Source organism: Physeter macrocephalus, chromosome 9, assembly GCF_002837175.3.
Source record: "Physeter macrocephalus isolate SW-GA chromosome 9, ASM283717v5, whole genome shotgun sequence".
In the NCBI taxonomy this organism is placed as follows: Eukaryota; Metazoa; Chordata; class Mammalia; order Artiodactyla; family Physeteridae; genus Physeter; species Physeter macrocephalus.
This window is the reverse complement of record NC_041222.1, coordinates 42524287-42544223: the sequence shown is the minus strand read 5'-3', so window position 1 is coordinate 42544223 and position 19937 is coordinate 42524287. Positions and strand designations below refer to the sequence as shown.

At 43.1% G+C, this 19937-nt stretch overlaps 1 protein-coding gene across 4 annotated transcripts in view; it reads left to right on the top strand.

Annotated features, from left to right (window-relative positions):
* Window positions 1-19937, top strand: part of TJP2 (tight junction protein 2) — a 111124-nt gene that overhangs the window by 6246 nt on the left and 84941 nt on the right. The window contains exon 1 of one of the 4 annotated variants that reach the window (XM_024126745.3): window positions 14581-14742. The exons of 2 other annotated variants lie outside the window; for them this stretch is intronic. In XM_024126745.3, coding sequence (XP_023982513.1) covers window positions 14683-14742 — 60 coding nt within the window. In that variant the 5' untranslated portion in view covers window positions 14581-14682. Of the gene's footprint in view, window positions 1-14580; window positions 14743-19937 lie in introns of those variants that run through there. One more of the 4 variants, XM_024126743.3, reaches the window with a different exon arrangement.

Sequence of the window (19937 nt, the reverse complement as noted above, 5' to 3'; positions counted from 1 at the left end):
AGATTGCTTTTGCTATTTGGGGTCTTTTGTGTTTCCATACAAATTGTGAAATTTTTTTTTCTAGTTCTGTAAAAAATGCTAGTGGTAGTTTGATAGGGATTGCATTGAATCTGTAGATTGCTTTGGGTAGTAGAGTCATTTTCACAATGTTGATTCTTCCAATCCAAGAACATGGTATATTTCTCCACCTATTTGTATCATCTTTAATTTCTTTCATCAGTGTCTTATAGTTTTCTGCATACAAGTCTTTTGTCTCCTTAGGTAGGTTTATTCCTAGATATTTTATTCTTTTTGTTGCCGTGGTAAATGGGAGTGTTTTCTTAATTTCACTCTCAGATTTTTCATCATTAGTGTATAAGAATGCCAGAGATTTCTGTGCATTAATTTTGTATCCTGCTACTTTACCAAATTCATTGATTAGCTCTAGTGGTTTTCTGGTAGCATCCTTAGGATTCTCTATGTATAATATCATGTCATCTGCAAATAGTGACAGCTTTACTTCTTCTTTTCCTATTTGGATTCCTTTTATTTCTTTTTCTTCTCTGATTGCTGTGGCTAGAACTTCCAAAACTATGTTGAATAAGAGTGGTGAGAGTGGGCAACCTTGTCTTGTTCCTGATCTTAGTGGAAATGGTTTCAGTTTTTCACCATTGAGGACGATGTTGGCTGTGGGTTTGTCATATATGGCCTTTATTATGTTGAGGAAAGTTCCCTCTATGCCTACTTTCTGGAGAGTTTTTATCATAAATTTATCGAAAGCTTTTTCTGCATGTATTGAGTTGATCATATGGTTTTTCTTCTTCAATTTGTTAATATGGTTTATCACATTGATTGATTTGCATATATTGAAGAATCCTTGCCTTCCTGGGATAAACCCCACTTGATCATGGTGTTTGATCCTTTTAATTGCTTGTTGGAAGATTTTTAATCACAGTTTCAACTTCAGTGCTTGTGATTGGTCTGTTTATATTTTCTATTTCTTCCTGGTTCAGTCTAAGAATTTGTCCATTTCTTCCAGGTTGTCCATTTTATTGGCCTGTAGTTGCTTGTAGTAATCTCTCATGATCCTTTGTATTCCTTTGTATTTCCTTTGTATTTCTGCAGTGTAAGTTCTTACTTCTCCTTTTTCATTTATAATTCTATTGATTTGAGTCCTCTCCCTTTTTTTCTTTATGATTCTTGCTAGTGGTTTATCAATTTTGTTTATCTTCTCAAAGAACCAGCTTTTAGTTTTATTGATCTTAGCTATTGTTTCCTTCATTTCTTTTTCATTTATTTCTGATCTGATCTTTATGATTTCTTTCCTTCTGCTAATTTTGGGGTTTTTTTTTGTTCTTCTTTCTCTAATTGCTTTAGGTGTAAGGTTAGGTTGTTTATTTGAGATGTTTGTTTCTTAAGGTAGGATTGTATTGCTATAAACTTCCCTCTTAGAACTGCTTTTGCTGCATCCCATAGGTTTTGGTTGTCGTGTTTTCATTGTCATTTGTTTCTAGGTATATTTTGATTTCCTCTTAGATTTCTTCAGTGATCTCTTGGTTATTTAGTATTGTATTTTTTAGCCTCCATGTGTTTTTATTTTTCACAGATTTTTTCCTGTAATTGATATCTAGTCTGATAGCATTGCAGTCAGAAAAGATACTTGATATGATTTCAATTTTCTTAAATTTACCAAGGCTTGATTTGTGACCCAAGATATCATCTTTCCTGGAGATTGTTCCATGAACACTTGAGAAGAAAGTGTATTCTGTTGTTTTTGGATGGAATGTCCTATAAATATCAGTTAAGTCTATCTTGTTTAATGTATCATTTATAGCTTGTGTTTCCTTATTTATTTTCATTTTGGATGATCTGTCCATTGGTGAAGGTGGGGTGTTAAAGTCCTTTACTATGATTGTGTTACTGTCGATTTCCCCTTTTGTAACATTCTTTATTTTAAAGTCTATTTTATCTGATATGAGTATTGCTACTCCAGCTTTCTTTTGATTTCCATTTGTATGTAATATCTTTTTCCATCCCCTCACTTTCAGTCTGTACGTGTCCCTAGATCTGAAGTGGGTTTCTTGTAGACAGCATATATACGGGTCTTGTTTTTGTATCCATTCAGCCAGTCTGTGTTTTGGTTGGAGCATTTAATTCATTTACATTAAGGTAGTTATCGATATGTGTGTTCCTATTTTCATTTTCTTAATTGTTTTGGGTTTGTTATTGTAGGTCTTTTCCTCCTCTTGTGCTTCCTGCCTAGAGAAGTTCCTTAAGCATTTGTTATAGAGCTGGTTTGGTGGTGCTGAATTCTCTTAGCTTTTGCTTGTCTGTAAATGTTTTAATTTCTCTGTCGAATCTGAATGAGATCCTTGCTGAGTAGAGTAATCTTGGTGGTAGGTTTTTCTCTTTCATCTCTTTAAATATGTCCTTTCACTCCCTTCTGGCTTGCAGAGTTTCGGACTTGATTAACTATTTCCTTTCCCATATTAGGGAAGTTTTCAACTATAATCTCTTCAAATATTTTCTCAGTCCCTTTCTTTTTCTCTTCTTCTTCTGGGACCACTATAATTCGAATGTTGGTGCCTTTAATGTTTTCCCGGAGGTCTGTGAAACTGTCCTAAATTCTTTTCATTCTTTTTTCTTTATTCTGCTCTGTGGTAGTTATTTCCACTATTTCATCTTCCAGGTCACTTATCCGTTCTTCTGCCTCAGTTATTCTGCTATTGATTCCTTCTAGAGAATTTTTAATTTCATTTATTGTGTTGTTCATCACTGTTTGTTTCCCCTTTAGTTCTTCTAGGTCCTTGTTAAACGTTTCTTAAACGTTTCTTGTATTTTCTCCATTCTATTTCCAAGATTTTGGATCATCTTTACTATCATTGCTCTGAATTCTTTTTCAGGTAGACTGCCTATTTCCTCTTCATTTGTTTGGTCTGGTGGGTTTTTACCTTGCTCCTTCATCTGCTGTGTATTTCTCTGTCTTCTCATTTTGCTTTACTTACTGTGTTTTGGGTCTCCTTTTCACAGGCTGCAGGTTTCTAGTTCCTGTTGTTTTTGGTGTCTGCCCTCAGTGAGTAAGTTTGGTTCAGTGGGTTGTGTGGGCTTCCTGATGGAGGGGACTGGTGCCTGTGTTCTGGTGGATGAGGCTGGTACTTGTCTTTCTGGTGGGCAGGACCACGCCTGGTGGTGTGTTTTGGGGTGTCTGTGAACTTATTATGATTTTTAGGCAGCCTCTCTGCTAATGGGTGGGGTTGTATTCCTGTCTTGCTAATTGTTTGGCATAAGGTGTCCAGCACTGTAGCTTGCTGGTCGTTGAGTGGAGCTGGGTCTTAGCGTTGAGATGGAGATCTCTGGGAGAGCTTTCACCATTTGATATTACGTGGGGCCGGGAGGTCTCTGGGGTCCAATGTCGTGAACTGGCTCTCCCACCTCAGAGGCTCAGGCCTGACACCTGGCTCAAGCACAAAAACTGTCAGCCACCCTCCTCATTGGCAGGAGGAGTCTTGGTAAAAAGCAGATTCTGGGGAATTCCCTGTCAGTCCAGTGGTTAAGACTCCATGCTTTCACTGCAGGGGGCACGAGTTCGATCCCTGGTTGGGGCACTGTGGCAGGCACCTGACACTTGAGAGAGCAGAAGGGTTTAAAGTCAGAAGAACTGGATGAAGTGATGCCTCAGTCACTTGCCTGTTGTGGAACCCAGGCACAGCCCAAATTTCACTCAGCCTGTTTCTCACATTAATGGAAGTTTGGAAGAAGTTGATTCCAGTCCTCATGGATGAGTTTGAGGGGTTCAAGACTTCAGTGGAGGAAGTACCTCCACTCAGCCCAAGGGCTGTTCCAATGTTATCGGGTTCTGCCTGTCACTCGTGGCTGGTGCACCTCCTTCCCGGCCCTCAGCTGACCTGGAAACAGACACGAGATGTTCTATTCTTAATTTCCTTCTCAAACCAGCCTAAATGTTTTCAGCAATGTGTTAGTCCTGCACTTGTATTATAAATACATTTTCTTGGAATTATTTCAGTGCTCAGGGATTCAGCCAACTTAATTGTCTAGCTATAGAGATTTCAGACAAATAGTTTTGTCAGTACCCAAAGAATAATTCCGTATTTTCTTCTCTAAGTATTTAAATTGAAAGAGCATTGCTCCAAATACATAGATACAAAGACTTTGTCATTTCAGGAATTTAAGCAAACTTTCATTGTGAGAAATTGTGTACCATTGAAGTGGAAGAAAAATAAAAATAAGAAGTGTTTATTTTTACTTTTGAATGTGTTAGTCTACCATGTTTTCCAAATAAAAATTAGAGTGCATGGTTCACTTATGAAATCAGCAAGACAGAGTGGTGGCCATTGGCCTCTCTCTGGAAATCTGAGGTGTCTGGACATTTTAAGTATAGCAGATAGATGAGTAATATTCCATCTAGGTTTTGAAACATAAATTTAATTATACTCCTGCATGTTTTAGAGAGCCCAGAACCCAAGAATTCAAAGATGACTAGGGGCTTGCGAACCCAGAGCCCCACCTCTCTCTTACTTTTCACAGCCACATTTCTTAAAAGGAATCTCTGTACTTATCACCCTTTTTCCTCCCCACCACCTGCCTCTCTCTTCAGCACTTCATCCTCCACCTATTCCAGACACTCAGGGATCCAGTAACTGGCTTCAGGTACCCTCTAGGCTAAGCACAGCACTGCCTAAGGAAATTTTCATGGACAAGGGCTCTTCCGTGGCTGAGATATGCAATTGAATTTTCAATCAGCAGTTACATTGTGTGTGTGTGTGTGCTTCCTTTATTGGGCCCCTGGTGCTGTGGCTGTGTGGGGAAGGCTGGAGTAAGCTTATTTTATGATTCCCATTATAATAAAATAATGCAATTAGCTTCTGGTTGGGAGGAGTGTCATCACTGGAGCCCTGATTTTGGTACTTCACATTTTCATTAGTTCAGTGGTTGGTGACAGTGATTTTCAATTCAGCCAAAATTTTGATTCATTTAGAGTTAATCTGATTGTAGGGTGAGATTAGACAAAATACCCTGGACAGGAATTCCCTGTTGCTTGCTTCTCTCCATTACTCTAGGAATGTGGGAAATTACCTTGATGCAGTCTTAGCCTCCAAGGATACTGCCAGGCAAGCTCTCCCAGAGATTATGAGACGGAAAGGCTCAGACACCAAAGTCGGGTGTTGTAGTCACACTATTTATTCAATTTGAAAACATGCAGTGAGAAGAAAGGGGAAAAGATTCGAACACTTTAACATAATTAGGTTAGGATATAAATAGGGTGAAAGGTCCATACTCTGGAACCTGTGCTTGCAATCTTTATATGTCCTGTCTCTGTGTGGTGTCAGCTTTCCCCAGTGATGGTGTGGTCACAAAGACCAGACCTGTGGTTGAACAAGGGGTCTTAGCAGATAAAAGGTGTCTGAAGCCAGAATAGGCTTGCTCCATCGGAGGGATGCAGGGCAAGTATACCTGGCCAATAGCTATAGCTCACTAGTAATTGTCTGCATTTTGGGGCAGAGTATACATGGGGCCAGAATTGGACATAATGGATGTCACCAATGGGTGATCAATTTAGGATGATTTAGCTGTCAATCTGGAGGCAACATGAGCTGGGCTTTATTATGTATCATTAATATTTTATTAGATAGGGAATATTTATTATTAACAATAATATAAAGTTATAAAAATATACATTATATTTTTCTAAATAAATACAATTGTAAATTAGATATTATTACATTTATTAATATTTTATTCAATATGAATATTTATGATTTACTTTGTCCTTCCATCAGAACCCTTATATTTTTAAGTAACATTCTTATTTGTTTCATTCTTTTCATCTATATTTAACATTAAAAAAACTCCATTTATTTTGTTTTTTAACATATCTTACACGTTACTAACGTACTATGTACACTATACACATCTTTTAAAAAAAATTATTTACTTATTTAGGCTGCACCATGTCTTAGTTGCATGCGGACTTCTTAGTTGTAGCATGCAAACTCTTAGTTGCAGCATGCATGTGGGATCTACTTCCCTGGCCAGGGATCAAACCTGGGCCACTCGCATTGGGAGCGTGGAGTCTTACCCACTGGACCACCAGGGAAGTCCTGTACACTATACACATATTATGAATTGTGCCTGAGTCTTACAAACTACTTGCTTTCTCATTGTCTATGGAAAATCTTAGGAGTTTCATCCATCTGATTTTTACTTTGTCCTCTATACCAGTTTTTAAAAGAACTTTTAAGTATTTATTCAGCAAATTATGGTATATTCATACAAATGGAATATTATGCAGCTAGAAAAATGATAATATAGTGCTATATTACCATGAAAAAATTAGTCAAACAATATTCCTATGTAGAAATAACAGGTAGCAAAAGAGTGTGTCTAGTATAGTCCCAGGTATATAACGTTATATATGATATCTACATGCTTCCCTGTGCGTGGAGGTAGCTGGCAGGATGCTCATCCAATTATTAACAATAGTTTGCTCTGGATGATGACACTTTAGTTGCATTTTACTGTTTTTTGTGTGATCTACTGTATGGTTTGTGTAAAAAAACAAGTATCATTTATTTTAAAATAACTGAAATCCAAACATATGTGTATATACAAATGCATATGCAAATCAGCATACCAAGAGGATTATAAAATCAGACCCTTTCTTTTGTAAACCAAAGATGTTTTGCAAGTAGAGAATTATTTTCTGACCTTTGAAATGTTTTACCTCCCTTCAAAATGGTAACCTTCCTGTCTTGGGTCAGAGAATTGTAACATTGTCCCTTTAGCAGAATGTCGTCCTAAACCTCCCTGATGATAAGACTCAGCCTGGTGGGTATCTGCTAAAAATGTAAATTTCCCCAGGGCCCTTCTCAGATCCACTGAATCAGTATCTCAGGGAGGGACCTGGGATGCCTCAGGTGATTCTTATCATCAGGAAAATTTAGGAAGCTGTTCTTATAGAAACAAATGCTATGAGCCACGTTTCAGGCTTTATCGCATGCCTCTTGGAAGTGCCTTTCCCAGGCCCAGCTTCCTCTGTTTTAAGAGGCCTGTGCTGTTTTGCGTGGCTGCCCTGGAAAACTGTCTGTTTGCAGCTTTTTTCTAAGGCCCCTTTCAGGTCTGAGGATTCTTTGACAGTCAAGGAGACACTTCAACAGTTTCAATCTGTGTCTATCAGGGTACTGAGTTCTTAGGGCTAGAGGATTCTGGTGATAATTTTTTTAAAAGAAATTCAGGTGTTGCCAGGGACCCCTCTGGTCTCCCTGGAGGACTTGTGGATCACGTGGACAGTCCCCTGGGCCTCTCTCACCTTAGATTCCCTGCCTTGCATGGGAGATGAGGGCGTTTTTCCTTAAAAAGGAAAATTATTACCTTATTAAACTGTTTTTCTTAAGGAACTTATTCTGGGAGAGGGACCGCTGGAATTCTTAGCACCAGAATCATATGTGAATTGAGAATTCTAATTCCTGGCTCACTAGCTGGAGTCAAACGACATTTGCGGCATTTACCTTTCTAATATTATAGAGGAAGGTTTTCACAAATATTCCCCAGCATTGTTTGTTCAGTTGTTGTGTCAGCAAAACCCCTCTTAAGTTCTGTTAAAAGGAGCCAAAAGAAAAACAACAATAATAACAACCAAAAACCTACCTCTACCCCAACTGTGTCCAATTGTTTTATTGTTGTAGAGGCGAGGGGCCCGAGAGCAGTGATGAGAATGGGCTTTGAGTCCAGTAGGTCTGGAGTCTTACCCACCATCTACTCGGTGATGACCTTGGGCAAGCTGTTTTCCTCCAGGAAGTTTGGTTTCCTCATGTTAAAGTAGGGCAATAATGCCAAATATACAGAGGTGATGGGAAGATTTACATTAAATGAGTTAAAATAGTGTTTGAAAGATTTGCGGCACACAATGTGCATTTAATCAATTACTTTCTATCCAGGTTTTTTTTGGTTTTTTTGTTTTTTAATGGAGGGTTAACAAAGCGGCACCTGTCTCAGAAGAGTGTGGATTTTATATACTCTGCAATGTAAATAGTAGTAAAATAATTTTTAAAAATGTCAAAACGCAGAGCACAGTGCCTCTAGGACCCAGGGCACCTTGCCAGGAGGGGAGGGTTCCCACACAGGCAGAGTGCTCTCTCCAGCAGGGTCTGTCCAGATGAGACCATACCCCAGAAAGTGCTTCTAGGATCTCCAGGTTTGGAGTTGGATTATGCTCTATCTCAACTCCCTGTTAATCAGGCTGAGTACACCTTGCCTTGCCTGCCAGCCTGAGCACACCCAGACCAGCCCCATAAGTCTCCTAGAAGCCTGCCCATTGACAGCCTTGCACCCCAAGGTCAGCCCAGACCACAGCCACCTCCTTCCAGCCAGAACTCCCCCCGTAACGCCCATCTGCGGCCTCCTCAGACTTATAATCCATGCAGCTGACTCTGAGTTGCACAGCTAATTCTTTTGACAACTTTGTGGCCAGGTGAACCCATTGCCGAGTTCTTACACAGGGCGGGGCGGGTATGGGGGATGCTGGGGTTTGGCGTTTGTGCCACTGGCAGGGAGAGGAGAGGCGAATAGAAGGCAGCATCCATTTAGAACTGAGAACTTTCTCTCCCCGTTAAGTCTGATTCCTGATGTTTTCATCCTTTTTGCTCTTACTCTAACACCTTTTCATTGTAGTGATGATAGCAGCAATGCCAACATGTTACCAATGGTGGTAATAATGATGATGATGATGATGATGTTTAAAAAGAGGGGGCCCTTTCTTGGGCTGTTCTCCCTTCCTGCTGTTGTTCCTCTCTGGCCTTCACTTCCCCTAAACAAACCCGCTACCGCCCCACCCCCCACCCCTTTCATACTCCTGCACTGGGCTCTCTGAAACCCTTGATTCACAGTAAATGAAACTCAGCTGGACTCCACCTCCTTGCTTTAATTTAGACTTGGCTTTCTCCTGAGGGCATTGCTTCCTGATAACCACCTCAAGGGATGCTTCCGACTTTAGATGGAAAGAGAAATCTAAGCGGGAGCTGGCTCTGTGGTCCAGGCAGAGAAGCTCCAACAAAGGCTCTGGGGCAGGAATGAGCTTGGCAGGGTCTCAAGAGCAACAACTACAAAGAAAGGCCAGTGTAGCTCCAGGAAGTGAGTTTGGGAGTCTGCAGCCTGAGCTGTGCTTGGAGAAGGCAGCAGGGTCCACTCATGTAGGACGTGGAGGCTGCCTTAGCTCAGGCTGCTATAACAGAACACCACAGAAAGGGTGGCTTAAACAACAGACATTTACTTCTCACAGTTCTGGTGGCTGACAAGTCCAAGATCAAGGTGCTAGCAGACTTGGTTCTTAGTGAGGGCCCTCTTCCTGGCTTGTGGATGGCCACCTTCTCGCTGTGTGCTTACAGGGCCATTCCTAGGTGCACGCACGTGGAGTTAACAAACTTTGAAAGTGAACAAGAGTAACATTAAATAACGAAACGTGAAGGCATGAGGGGCAGAGCAAAACTTTGAATGCCTCTCTCCTGGATGTTCTTTTAGGGGCTGTGGGTGGCTGCTTGTGGAAGAAGGAATCCTTTAAGTGAATATGCACAGTTATTGGTATGGTCCTTTGATTTGGAAAGTTAGGGTGATGGTGGGCCTTGTCTCCTGAAAAGTGCCCTTTCCTCAGGCAGAGTTTTAACTGTCAGCACTTCAGTCGTACATGTACTTGAGCAATTCTTGTGCCTTGTCATCGTTTGTTTACATGTCTTTCTCTTCGTGCTGTGAGCTAGCCCCCTGTTTTATATTGCCTTTATCTTCTGTATACCTACCCCAGTGTACATGCTAGGCATTCAAGAGACGCTTATTGAAGGAGAGTGTCTTTATAATTCTAATCTGCCATCCAGTGTACAGGCCAACTAACTTGCTCAGTTAGCCTGGAACTTTTCATGTCAGGTTCCCTTGCTCCCATTTAATCATACTTTATAATCATGTTCCAAATATGTATGTAAGTGCGTGTGTGTGTGTGTGTGTGTGTGTGTGTGTATCCCCAAATCTTAACATTCTTGAGGAAATCTAATTAAAAGTGTTTAGTTTATTACATTTATTTGAGGTCTTCTGACTATAATTTAAGGATTTACACTGTAATACATACTGACAAGTGCTGAAAAATTATCTATTGCACAAACAATAACTACATTTTTTTTAATAACTACAATTTAAAAAGAAAAATACACACAATCCCATCCATTCATCAAACCATGTTCTCATATACTTTCCAATTCTTTTCTTTTCTTTTGTAATTTCTTGGTTATTGCCATCAGGATAGATACTTTTTTTTTCTTTTTTCCTTTGGCTGCACTGCATGGCTTGCGGGATCTTAGTTCCCCAACCAAGGATCAAACCCGTGCCCCTTGTAATGGAAGCGTGGAGTCTTAACCACTGGACTGCCAGGGAAGTCCCAGACTTCTTTATGTAATTTTAAATGATGGCTTGCTATACCAATTAAGTTGATTTGCTGTAATTTAATAGCCCTCCATCCTTGGACATTGATGGTTTCCATCTTGTGTTATTATAAATAGGCCTACAATGAAGTGCTGTCCCACCTCTCAGTCACCCTCTGTCATCTAACTGCTCCAGTCCCATCTTGCCATTGAAACAGCGCTGGCCAGGATGAGCAGTGGTCCTCTTCCTGGTGAACGTCTTCTGTTGTTATCTTAGTTGAACTCCTCGAAGTTCCATGTTGGCCATTCTTCCCTTCTTGAAATTCATTCTTCTCTTGACTTTTTGGACACCCTGCTCCAGAGGATTTTTTCCTTCCCCTTCCAGCAGTTCCTCTTTTATCTCTACTCTGAGGACTTAAGCTTGCCCCTTAAATATTGGCATTCCCAGGGATGGGTTCTATCCTTACTCTTCTCCTGCCTCCGTCTTCATCACTTCTCTGAAAAGTCTCATTATCTCCCATGACTTCAGCTTTCTTGATACATTGGCGATTTCCAAATCTCTTCCTCCACCTCAAATCTCTCAACCCAAACACTCATCAATACCTGGCATATAGTAGATACTTGAACATCTCCACCTGGAGAACTCATAGTCCTCAAAACTCAATCAGTCCTTAATCGAATTCACCACCCTTCCTCAAGCCCCTCTCAAAATCTGCTTCCACTCCTGTGTTTCCTACTTTGGCAAAAGGCACCGTCATCTACTTAGTTAAGCCAGAAACCTAAGAGTCACCGTAGACTCACTTCCCTCTTCCTTACCTCGCATCTGATCAGGCAGGCACCCAGTCTGCTGGTTACACTTCCTTCATTTCTCTTGAAGTGGCTCCTTTTGTCTAACTTTATAGCCACATCATCTCTCACCTGAATTCCCACAAAAATCCTATTTTTTTTTTTTTTTTTTTGCTGGTCTTGTCATTTTTACTGATGCCCCTCCCCACAACTCCCACCCAACTCCTCCATCTTCCAAGAAGCTGACAGAGTTATCTTTATAAAATGCCAGTCTATTGTGTCACAGTAGAACACTGCCCCTGCTTGCCTGGACAGGCTTACTTCCTGGCACCTCAAGAGCAAGCCCATGGTCTTCCTTCCTTGTTTCGCCCCTTGTTATTTATTGCCTTCACCTGGGAAGCTCTTGCCCCTCTTTTTGTCTCACAAACTCATTCCTACCTGTCCTTTAGAATGTGTAAGCTACTTCATTTCTGAAAAGCCTTCCCTAAACTCCATTACCCCTAGTCTCGTGAGGAACACCTCTCCTGAAAGCCCCCAGATTACCCTGAGTCTGCCAGGAATGTCAACACTTACGTGGTTTCTTATAATTTACTGATTGTCTACTACAATAAACTGAACTCTCTGAGGATAGAGCCTAAGTCTTTTATGAGGGGGTTCTGACTTGACAGAAGGTGTTTGGTAATTACTTGTTGGATAGTTCTTCAGAGAAAAAAATTCTAGGAGTGGAGTTCACATGTGCAAGCCCACGTGTGAAAAATATGTACTACTATAACTTGTTTTTCCAAAGAGCTGTATTGATTTATACCGCCACCAGCAATGCTACTGTATCAATTGAATCACTTTTTTTTTTTTTTGCGGTACGCGGGCCTCTCACTGCTGTGGGCTCTCCTGTTGCGGAGCACAGGCTCCGGACGCGCAGGCTCAGCGGCCATGGCTCACGGGCCTAGCCGCTCCGCGGCATGTGGGATCTTCCCGGACCCGGGCACGAACCCGTGTCCCCTGCATCGGCAGGCGGACTCTCAACCACTGTGCCACCAGGGAAGCCCAACTGAATCACTTTTTTTCCAACGTCTATCTGAGTCAGAACTATGTATTGTGCCAGAATATTTGTATTTCTACTGTAAAAGTATGTCATCATTTGGAGTAGTGTGATGCAATAGAACTTTCTGCAGTGATGGAAATATTCTATATCTACACTGTCCAATGTAACCACTAGCCACATGTGGCTACTGATTGAGCACTGGAAATGTGACTAATGTGACTAAGAAACTGAATTTTTTGTTTCCTTTAATTTTAGTTAATTTTTTAAAATAAGTTTATCTATTTTATTTATTTATTTTTGGTTGCATTGGGTCTTCGTTGCTGTGCACGGGCTTTCTCTACTTGCGGCGAGTGGGCTTCTTATTGCAGTGGCTTCTCTTGTTGTGGAGCTCAGGCTCCAGGTGTGTGGGCCTCAGAAGTTGTGGCACACGGGCTCAGTAGTTGTGGCTCGTGGGCTCTAGAGCGCCGGCTCAGTAGCTGTGGCGCATGGGGCTTAGTTGCTCTGCGGCACGTGGGATCTTCCCAGACCAGGGCTCAAACCCATGTCCCCTGCATTGGCAGGCAGATTCTTAACCACTGCACCACCAGGGAAGCCCTAATTTTAGTTAATTTAAATTTAAATGTATTCAATACTCACATGTGGCAAGTGGTTATCATATTGGACAGTGGAACTCTAGAGAGAAAAAGGAAATCATTCAGCAGATATAATTGCTACATTCTGGGTTCCTTTGTTCCTTTTTATTTTATTATTTTTTTTTGCGGTACGCGGGCCTCACTGTTGTGGCCTCTCCCGTTGCGGAGCACAGGCTCTGGACGCGCAGGCTCAGCGGCCATGGCTCACGGGCCCAGCCGCTCCGCGGCATGTGGGATATTCCCGGACCGGGGCACGAACCCGTGTTCCCTGCATCAGCAGGCGGACCCTCAACCACTGCGCCCCCAGGGAAGCCCCCTTTGTTCCTTTTTAAATGCTTAGTGGTGTAAGCTTACGTCACTAAGGCGTGACCAGTTCACAAATGCTGCCATTGTTATTATTTGTCCGCACCGCCTAATTTGGGAAACATTTTTTTAAAATGGCTCTTTCATCAGGAGAGTAACACCTTACATCAGGAATACAGCCAAAACGTCTAATTCTGGAGACTTGAAGGAAAATGGGAAATGTAACTCACAGTGCTTTTTATTCAGAGGCAGGCACTTAGCCATTCCAAAGGAGGCCAGAAGCCTAACACTTTCAGAGAGGCATCTGCTGTACTTGTTTTTCCACATAAACTGCCAAACTTGTTTTGATTAGGCAGGAAGTGAAGCAACTTTTCAGGGAGAGAGCCCGGCATCTGTATCTTGTCAGCTGGTCAGATCAGACCTTTTACCTTTTACCTTCTTGTGAGTCTAGGCCGAGTTTCGCTTTTCAACTTAAGAGCAGGATGAGCCATACTTTTTTCTCTTACAACATGGTTCCCTTAAGATTTCAAATCCAAGATTGTATTTTTAATCAGTGTACCTGTTTTGATTCTCCAAATAATTTACATGCCCTTAAAATAAGGAAACGTTTATTTATCGTGCACAATTCTTTATACATAGAGGACTCTAAAACGAATAAATGTACTGAGTTGAAGTCGATGAATCCTGCCTGATAAGCATTAGTGACCTACTTTTTTAAAGAAAGCCTTTGAAAAGCTGGTGATGGGAGAGGAGTTTTAATCTCTTTACTGGAGTTATTGGAAATGTGCCAAAGAGATAACCTGGAGTATATTTTTCTCAAAAGTCGTGTTTTAAACGTAGGGGAGAGTGTGTGTGTGTGTGTGTGTGTGTGTGTGTGTGTGTCAGGACAGAAAAGACTTTTCGGTTCCTTTTGGAACAGAACTCGGAAGGAGGTTCTGCAAACCTCTCCAAAAAGGGTTCGTACAGGATGCGCACGCGACCTTGAGGGAAGAACCCGTGGACAAACAGGCCGCCCAGGGCTCACTGCTTACACGCAAACTTGCAGCGCTTCCCCGGCGGGCGCCGGAGCCGGACCTGCTGCTCCCAGCGCTCGCCGCGGAGCGAACCATCAGGTCCGCCGGTGGGGGGGTTGGGTGTCGGGGCCGCGGGACGCTCTGTCCTCGGGGTCCCCCTGCTGCTGCCGCCCTCTTTCGTCCCCGGCCGGGAGTCGCGCGTGACACGGCCCTCTGCGGGGACCTCGAGGAGGCGGCGCCGGCGAACCCTCCCCCGGGTGGCGCGGGGGTGGTAGCGGCCCATTTGAGAGTTTCCCGGGCCAGGCGGCGGGCTCAGAGGCGCTGCCTCGGGCCGGGGGCGGGCCGACGCCGCGCCGAGGGGGGAGGGACAAAGGGGTGGGTTCCCGCGGGCCGGCACCTGGCTAAAACCCGGCTGCGGTCGGAGGACTGACCTGCCGCCCGGAGAAGGAGGAGGGGGAGGAGGAGCCGGGTCCAGGACCTGCGCGCCCACGCGGGACCCGAGCCCGAAGATGCCGGTGCGAGGAGATCGCGGGTTTCCACCCCGGCGGGAGATGTCAGGTTGGCTCCAAGTAAGTGCCCTCCTGCGTCCCGCTTGGTTGGGAGAAGAGTCGCGACGACGGGGCGTGGGAGCGCGTGGTGGGCTTCCCAGATGCGCATTAGGTGGCTGGGATTCACCCATCCGGAGGTGGGGTTGAGGGCAGAGACTAGGTTTCGCCGGACAGGGGTGGTGGCTCGTGGCCTCCAGGGCTCCTGGACCCTTTTCTCTGTTTTCTAAAGTCACTTGGATTTCAGGTTAAGTCGCGAGTAGGGAAGACTGTCTTGAACTCTGTCTTGGATCGCTGCTACTTCGGAGGCATCTTGTTGTTCCTGTTGTGTCGCCTGCCCTATGCCTTTGTGTTTTCCTTCTCAGTTTCAAACCGCAATCTCTACTTGATGCAAAATTACAGGCGTGTGTGCGTGAGACAAACTGACAACTCTCTGGAGACCAGAATCCTCTTTTTCCCTTTTAATCAGTTGCCTCTGCAGTATAAGTAAAAGTTATTTGCAGTAGGGAATGGATACGTACTCTGGTATTATCTTACCTGTCACCGGTTCCTTTTCTTTTATGTCTTCATTTGTAAAGTTTCTGCTTTACACAGTAGTTTAAGTTATAAATAATCAGGGTTTTGACTACAGGGTTTTAACATTCTTGAAATGTGGATGAACTTGGGAGTGAATACTCCAGGGCTTAGTAATGGAAAGGAATACAGCCTCCCACCTCTATTTTAGCTTCAGTTCTTAGGCAGCGCTGTTTCCTTGGCAGCTGTCTGGCCTGAGTAATGGTTGTGGTTTCCCTGCAGTTCCCAGCGTAGACTCATCCCATCCTAGAAATTGCCCTCCCTCAGCTAGGGGAATCCTAGCAGAGAAGAGGCCCTTTTCCTCAGATCTCTAGGTGTTCTGTGCTGGGTGCACTGACAGTCACCTTGGGAGAACAGATCCACCTGTGTCAGGATTATTCCTGGGAGAGACAGCCTACATGCAAACCTTGGAAGTGGACCATTTTCATTTTAAGTGAGGAGTTACTAGTAGTGATTGCATTTGTGGCAAAGTGCCATTTAATATCTTGCCTGAGAGAATGAAATATGGTTATTCAATAAATTTTCATGAACAACTTCACTTCAGTGTGGGGAATACAAATGTTAAGAGTGTGCCTCTACCACACTGTCTTGTTGGGGAAGAATGCAAATAATTAAGACTGATGCATTCCAATTAGAAGCATGAACAGGATGCTGTAGTTTCCCCTCTCCGGGGAGACAAGAGAAGGAGGGTGCTTTACTAAGGCAACGGTGGCTTTTGAGGTGTTTCTTGAGCTTTTTCAGAGCTGCTGTCAGAGATTGATGAAGGGAGATTGTTTTTCCCCTGAGTTGCTGCTGCAGCTTTTTCAGGACCACGCAGCTAATAACTTAATGAGCACCCACTTGTGCCGGTCCACTGTGAGCAGGTGGGGTACAAGATAAGCAAGACTCAACTTCTACCGTCAAGAGTCTGTTCGATCTGAAAATTTTAGTTGTTTTTTAAGACTCTGCCAACTCTCTCTGCTGGGATACCTGCGGCTTAAGGAGGGAGTATGCGATACAGATGCACAGTCTGCAATACAGAAATGCAACGAAGTGTGGGTTTGTTCCGTGCACACTCCCTTCAGGGTTTCTTTTTGGGAAGAAAGTTTGCCATTTGAACAGATACCTCACAGGGTAAGCCAGTCTAGAAAATGGGGCTAATAACGTGTCTCATAAGACGAGGACTGAGTGAAATGACATAGGGTGCCTGGCTAGTGGATGCTAAGTAGAAAGTAGCTAGGATAGTCATCCCTCAGTATCCTGGGATGGGGGGGAGAATGGTTCTGGGACCCCATCGGATACCAAAATCCAAGGATGCTCAAAGCCCTTTATATAAAATGGTGTAGGATTTTCCTATAACCTAAGGGCATCCTCCTGTACACTTTAAATCCTCTCTAGGTTACTTACAATACCGGATACAATGTAAATATTATAGAAATAGTTGTAAATACAATGTAAATGCTGTGTAAATAGTTGCTGGTGTGTGGCAAATTCAAGTTTTGCTTTTTGGAACTCTCTGGAATTTCCCCCCCCTTGTATATTTTTGATCCACAGTTGGTTGAATCCTTGGATATGGAGGGCCAACTGTAAAATGAACCAAAACAGGTGCTGAAAACTCTTAAGTGCTGGGCTCTGGGTTACTAAGCACAAATAGGAGGTGCCAGGTATGTTAGGGTAGTTGCTGAGGGAAAGAGCAAGAGATGCTCACACTCTTGAAAGGCTTTAAATGCCAGGAAGAGAACTTTGAGAAAAAGAAAAAAAAGTCACAGAAATCCCTAATGTATTAATGACTTGACTTTTCCTATAAAGAAGTGAACCAGTTTTCCAGTAAACAGGGCTACCCCACACACCCTACACAGGGAATATTACTCTTTGGGGGCTCTCATATGCTTAAGACCCAAAATTTTTTAGCATCACCCCCTGGGGAGTTCCATTTGCAAGGACCTACATTTGTTTAACTTTTAATCTGATTCTTTGTACATTAACAAAAGGTCACAGCCAGACATTGCTCTTATGCTGGAGAAGTGCCTGGGAATTCGAGGGAGATGATAAAATCCCTACAGTGACTTTTGAGCTTAGCAAGGTTTTCTCTTCTGAAGAAGGCTTTCTTGTTAGGAGACAGAAAAGTTTTTGAAACTAGGTGGGGCCACTGTAGTCCTGTGTACTGTCATATGTTCCATAGTTAAAAGTTATGCAGATTTGGTGGGGGTGTGGCATGAGGTGTGGGAGGGGCTGGTGGGGTGAAGACTCAGGAAGGGTTAGTAATCACGCTGAAACTTTCAACATACCTCTACCAAGAATATGAGCCATCCGGGAATTCCTTGCCTAATGCCTAAAACAAATCCCATTGAGGAGTTGTGGTTTCAGATTAGTTTATCGAGGTTGAGAGCTGACACCCTGTAGAATGCCTCATTGATCAGACTCTAAGCAGTAATCGGGGCCAACAAGTGCTGGCTGGAATGGCCTTGGACCAGGAAGCATTGGTATTGAGAGGCATTTTTCATTGAAAATTGGGTGGTTGCAGCAGAATGATTATCTCACGTGTTTTACTGAGTTGTTTCTTCATCCTAAATCCAAGGGGCAGGGTCAGAAACATACAGTCAGACGGAGGTCAGATTCAACACCTATTTAGTGGGTTAAAAACTTCGATGTTTTACATGGGATTTTTTTAAAATTTATTCATTTATTTATTTTTGGCTGTGTTGGATCTTCATTGCTACGCACGGGCTTTCTCTAGTTTCGGCGAGCGGGGGCTATTCTTCACTGGGCTTCATGGGCTTCTCATTGTGGTGGCTTCTCTTGTTGCAGAGCACAGGCTCTAGGCACGTGGACTTCAGTAGTTGTGGCACGCAGGCTCTAGAGCACAGGCTCAGTAGTTGTGGCACACGGGCTTGGTTGCTTCACGGCATGTGGGATCCTCCTGGACCGGGGCACGAACCCGTGTCCCCTGCATCGGCAGGCGGACTCTCAACCACTGCACCACCAGGGAAGCCCCCCTACATGGGCTTTTTTAAGGTTAAAAAAGAAATGTTCCCTAAAACGATTTAGAACCTACTTCGTCTCCACAGGAATTTTTATGATGACCCTTGTGAGAGAAAGCTCATATAGCTAGCAAATTTATGAGGGTCTGAGGTGGTATTCCCATTAAAAATTTTGCAAAAACTGTATAACAGCGATGGAGAAAAATTATCAGGCACTCAGTCCTAACATCCGGTATTGGCAATAGCTAGTTCCAGGTTTGAAGGTTACCTAGGAAAGGAGTCGATTAACTTTGTACACTGCCTATGGCACCCTGTGAGGAAGAGAGTTCTGAGTTGGAAAGTACCTGCTTCCGCTTTTGCAGCTTGATTAGGAAATGCCCTTCTTGGAACTTAGCATGTGACTGCTAGAGCCTGGGCAGGCCTGCATGGGCCTTCCCATGACGGTGACTGTTTCATTCGGGCTTTTTAAGGGGGCTCACGCCTCCATCATCCAAAGCTGTGTCAGTCTCGATAAACTGTGAACTCAAAAGGGAGACTCAGGACTGTCATATTGAAAAAATGCCTATTAAATTAAACATTTTCTCTGCCTTTTTTGCTGTCTTCAAAACAGTGTTGTTTCCAAACTGTGCTGTGCAGACAGATTTACAGGTAGCACAGGGAGGGACATAGCCCATTCTTTAATTACTGTGCATGACGCTTGTAGTTCAGGACTAAAACACATAGAGCCGGTCACCAAACTCATTTATTTCATGGATAGATTGCTTAGAATGAGGCAAAAATAAGTATTAAATAAAACGGTGAGTTCGATTTAAGAAAAATAGTAAATTATCAGGATGAGTGGTATGAGAATAAGGCAAAAACTGTGAAGACAGCCCTTGAAATCTGAGATTTGGAAAATACTCTTAAAATATGAGTGTGACGTTTAGGTATGGACAGCTAGGTGTACCTCAACCACACCTTCAGGAAAGTCGGACACAGAATGGCCCAGAAAAGCCAGGAAAGTTGAATTTGATGGACTTTGTGTCTTAATGTGTGCATCTTGCTCTTGTCCACCCAGTTCTCTTTTCTGTTGCTGCAGACAGTGTATTTGTGAAGCTATTTAATGTCTTCCCTAAGTCTCATTCCTTTCTTTGCTTCCCGCAAGCCATTCTGCAATTTTAAGGTCTGTTGGTGTGACATTTTGGTAGGATAGAGTGAAAAGGGAGGAAATGCTTTGGCACTCCTTGGGGACATCACTCTGTTACCAAGTGTATCTCAGTCACCATCCGTCAGCGCCTAAGAATACAGAGACCCAGGCAGCCTCACATGTAATGCATCTAACTCTTTAAAAATGGAGCTTTTATTGGGTCTGCAGAATAGGCTTTAACAAGGATTGTTGTAGGAATTGGAAGGCTTGAGGTAAGAAAAAATAAACCCTGCCGTGACCTGGAGAAATGAGCAATTGAAGTTCATGTTCATGATAGGTGAATAAAACCACAATAGAAAACACTTTGCTTCAGTCAGCAAAATCCCTAATTGTGTGTATGTGCACACTCTTTATGAGAAGTCCTAGGCCTTCAGTTAGTAACTTTAGTCATTTAAAATCAGTACAGGGCTTCCCTGGTGGCGTAGTGGTTGAGAGTCCGCCTGCCGATGCAGGGGACACGGGTTCGTGCCCGGGTCCGGGAAAATCCCACATGCCCCGGA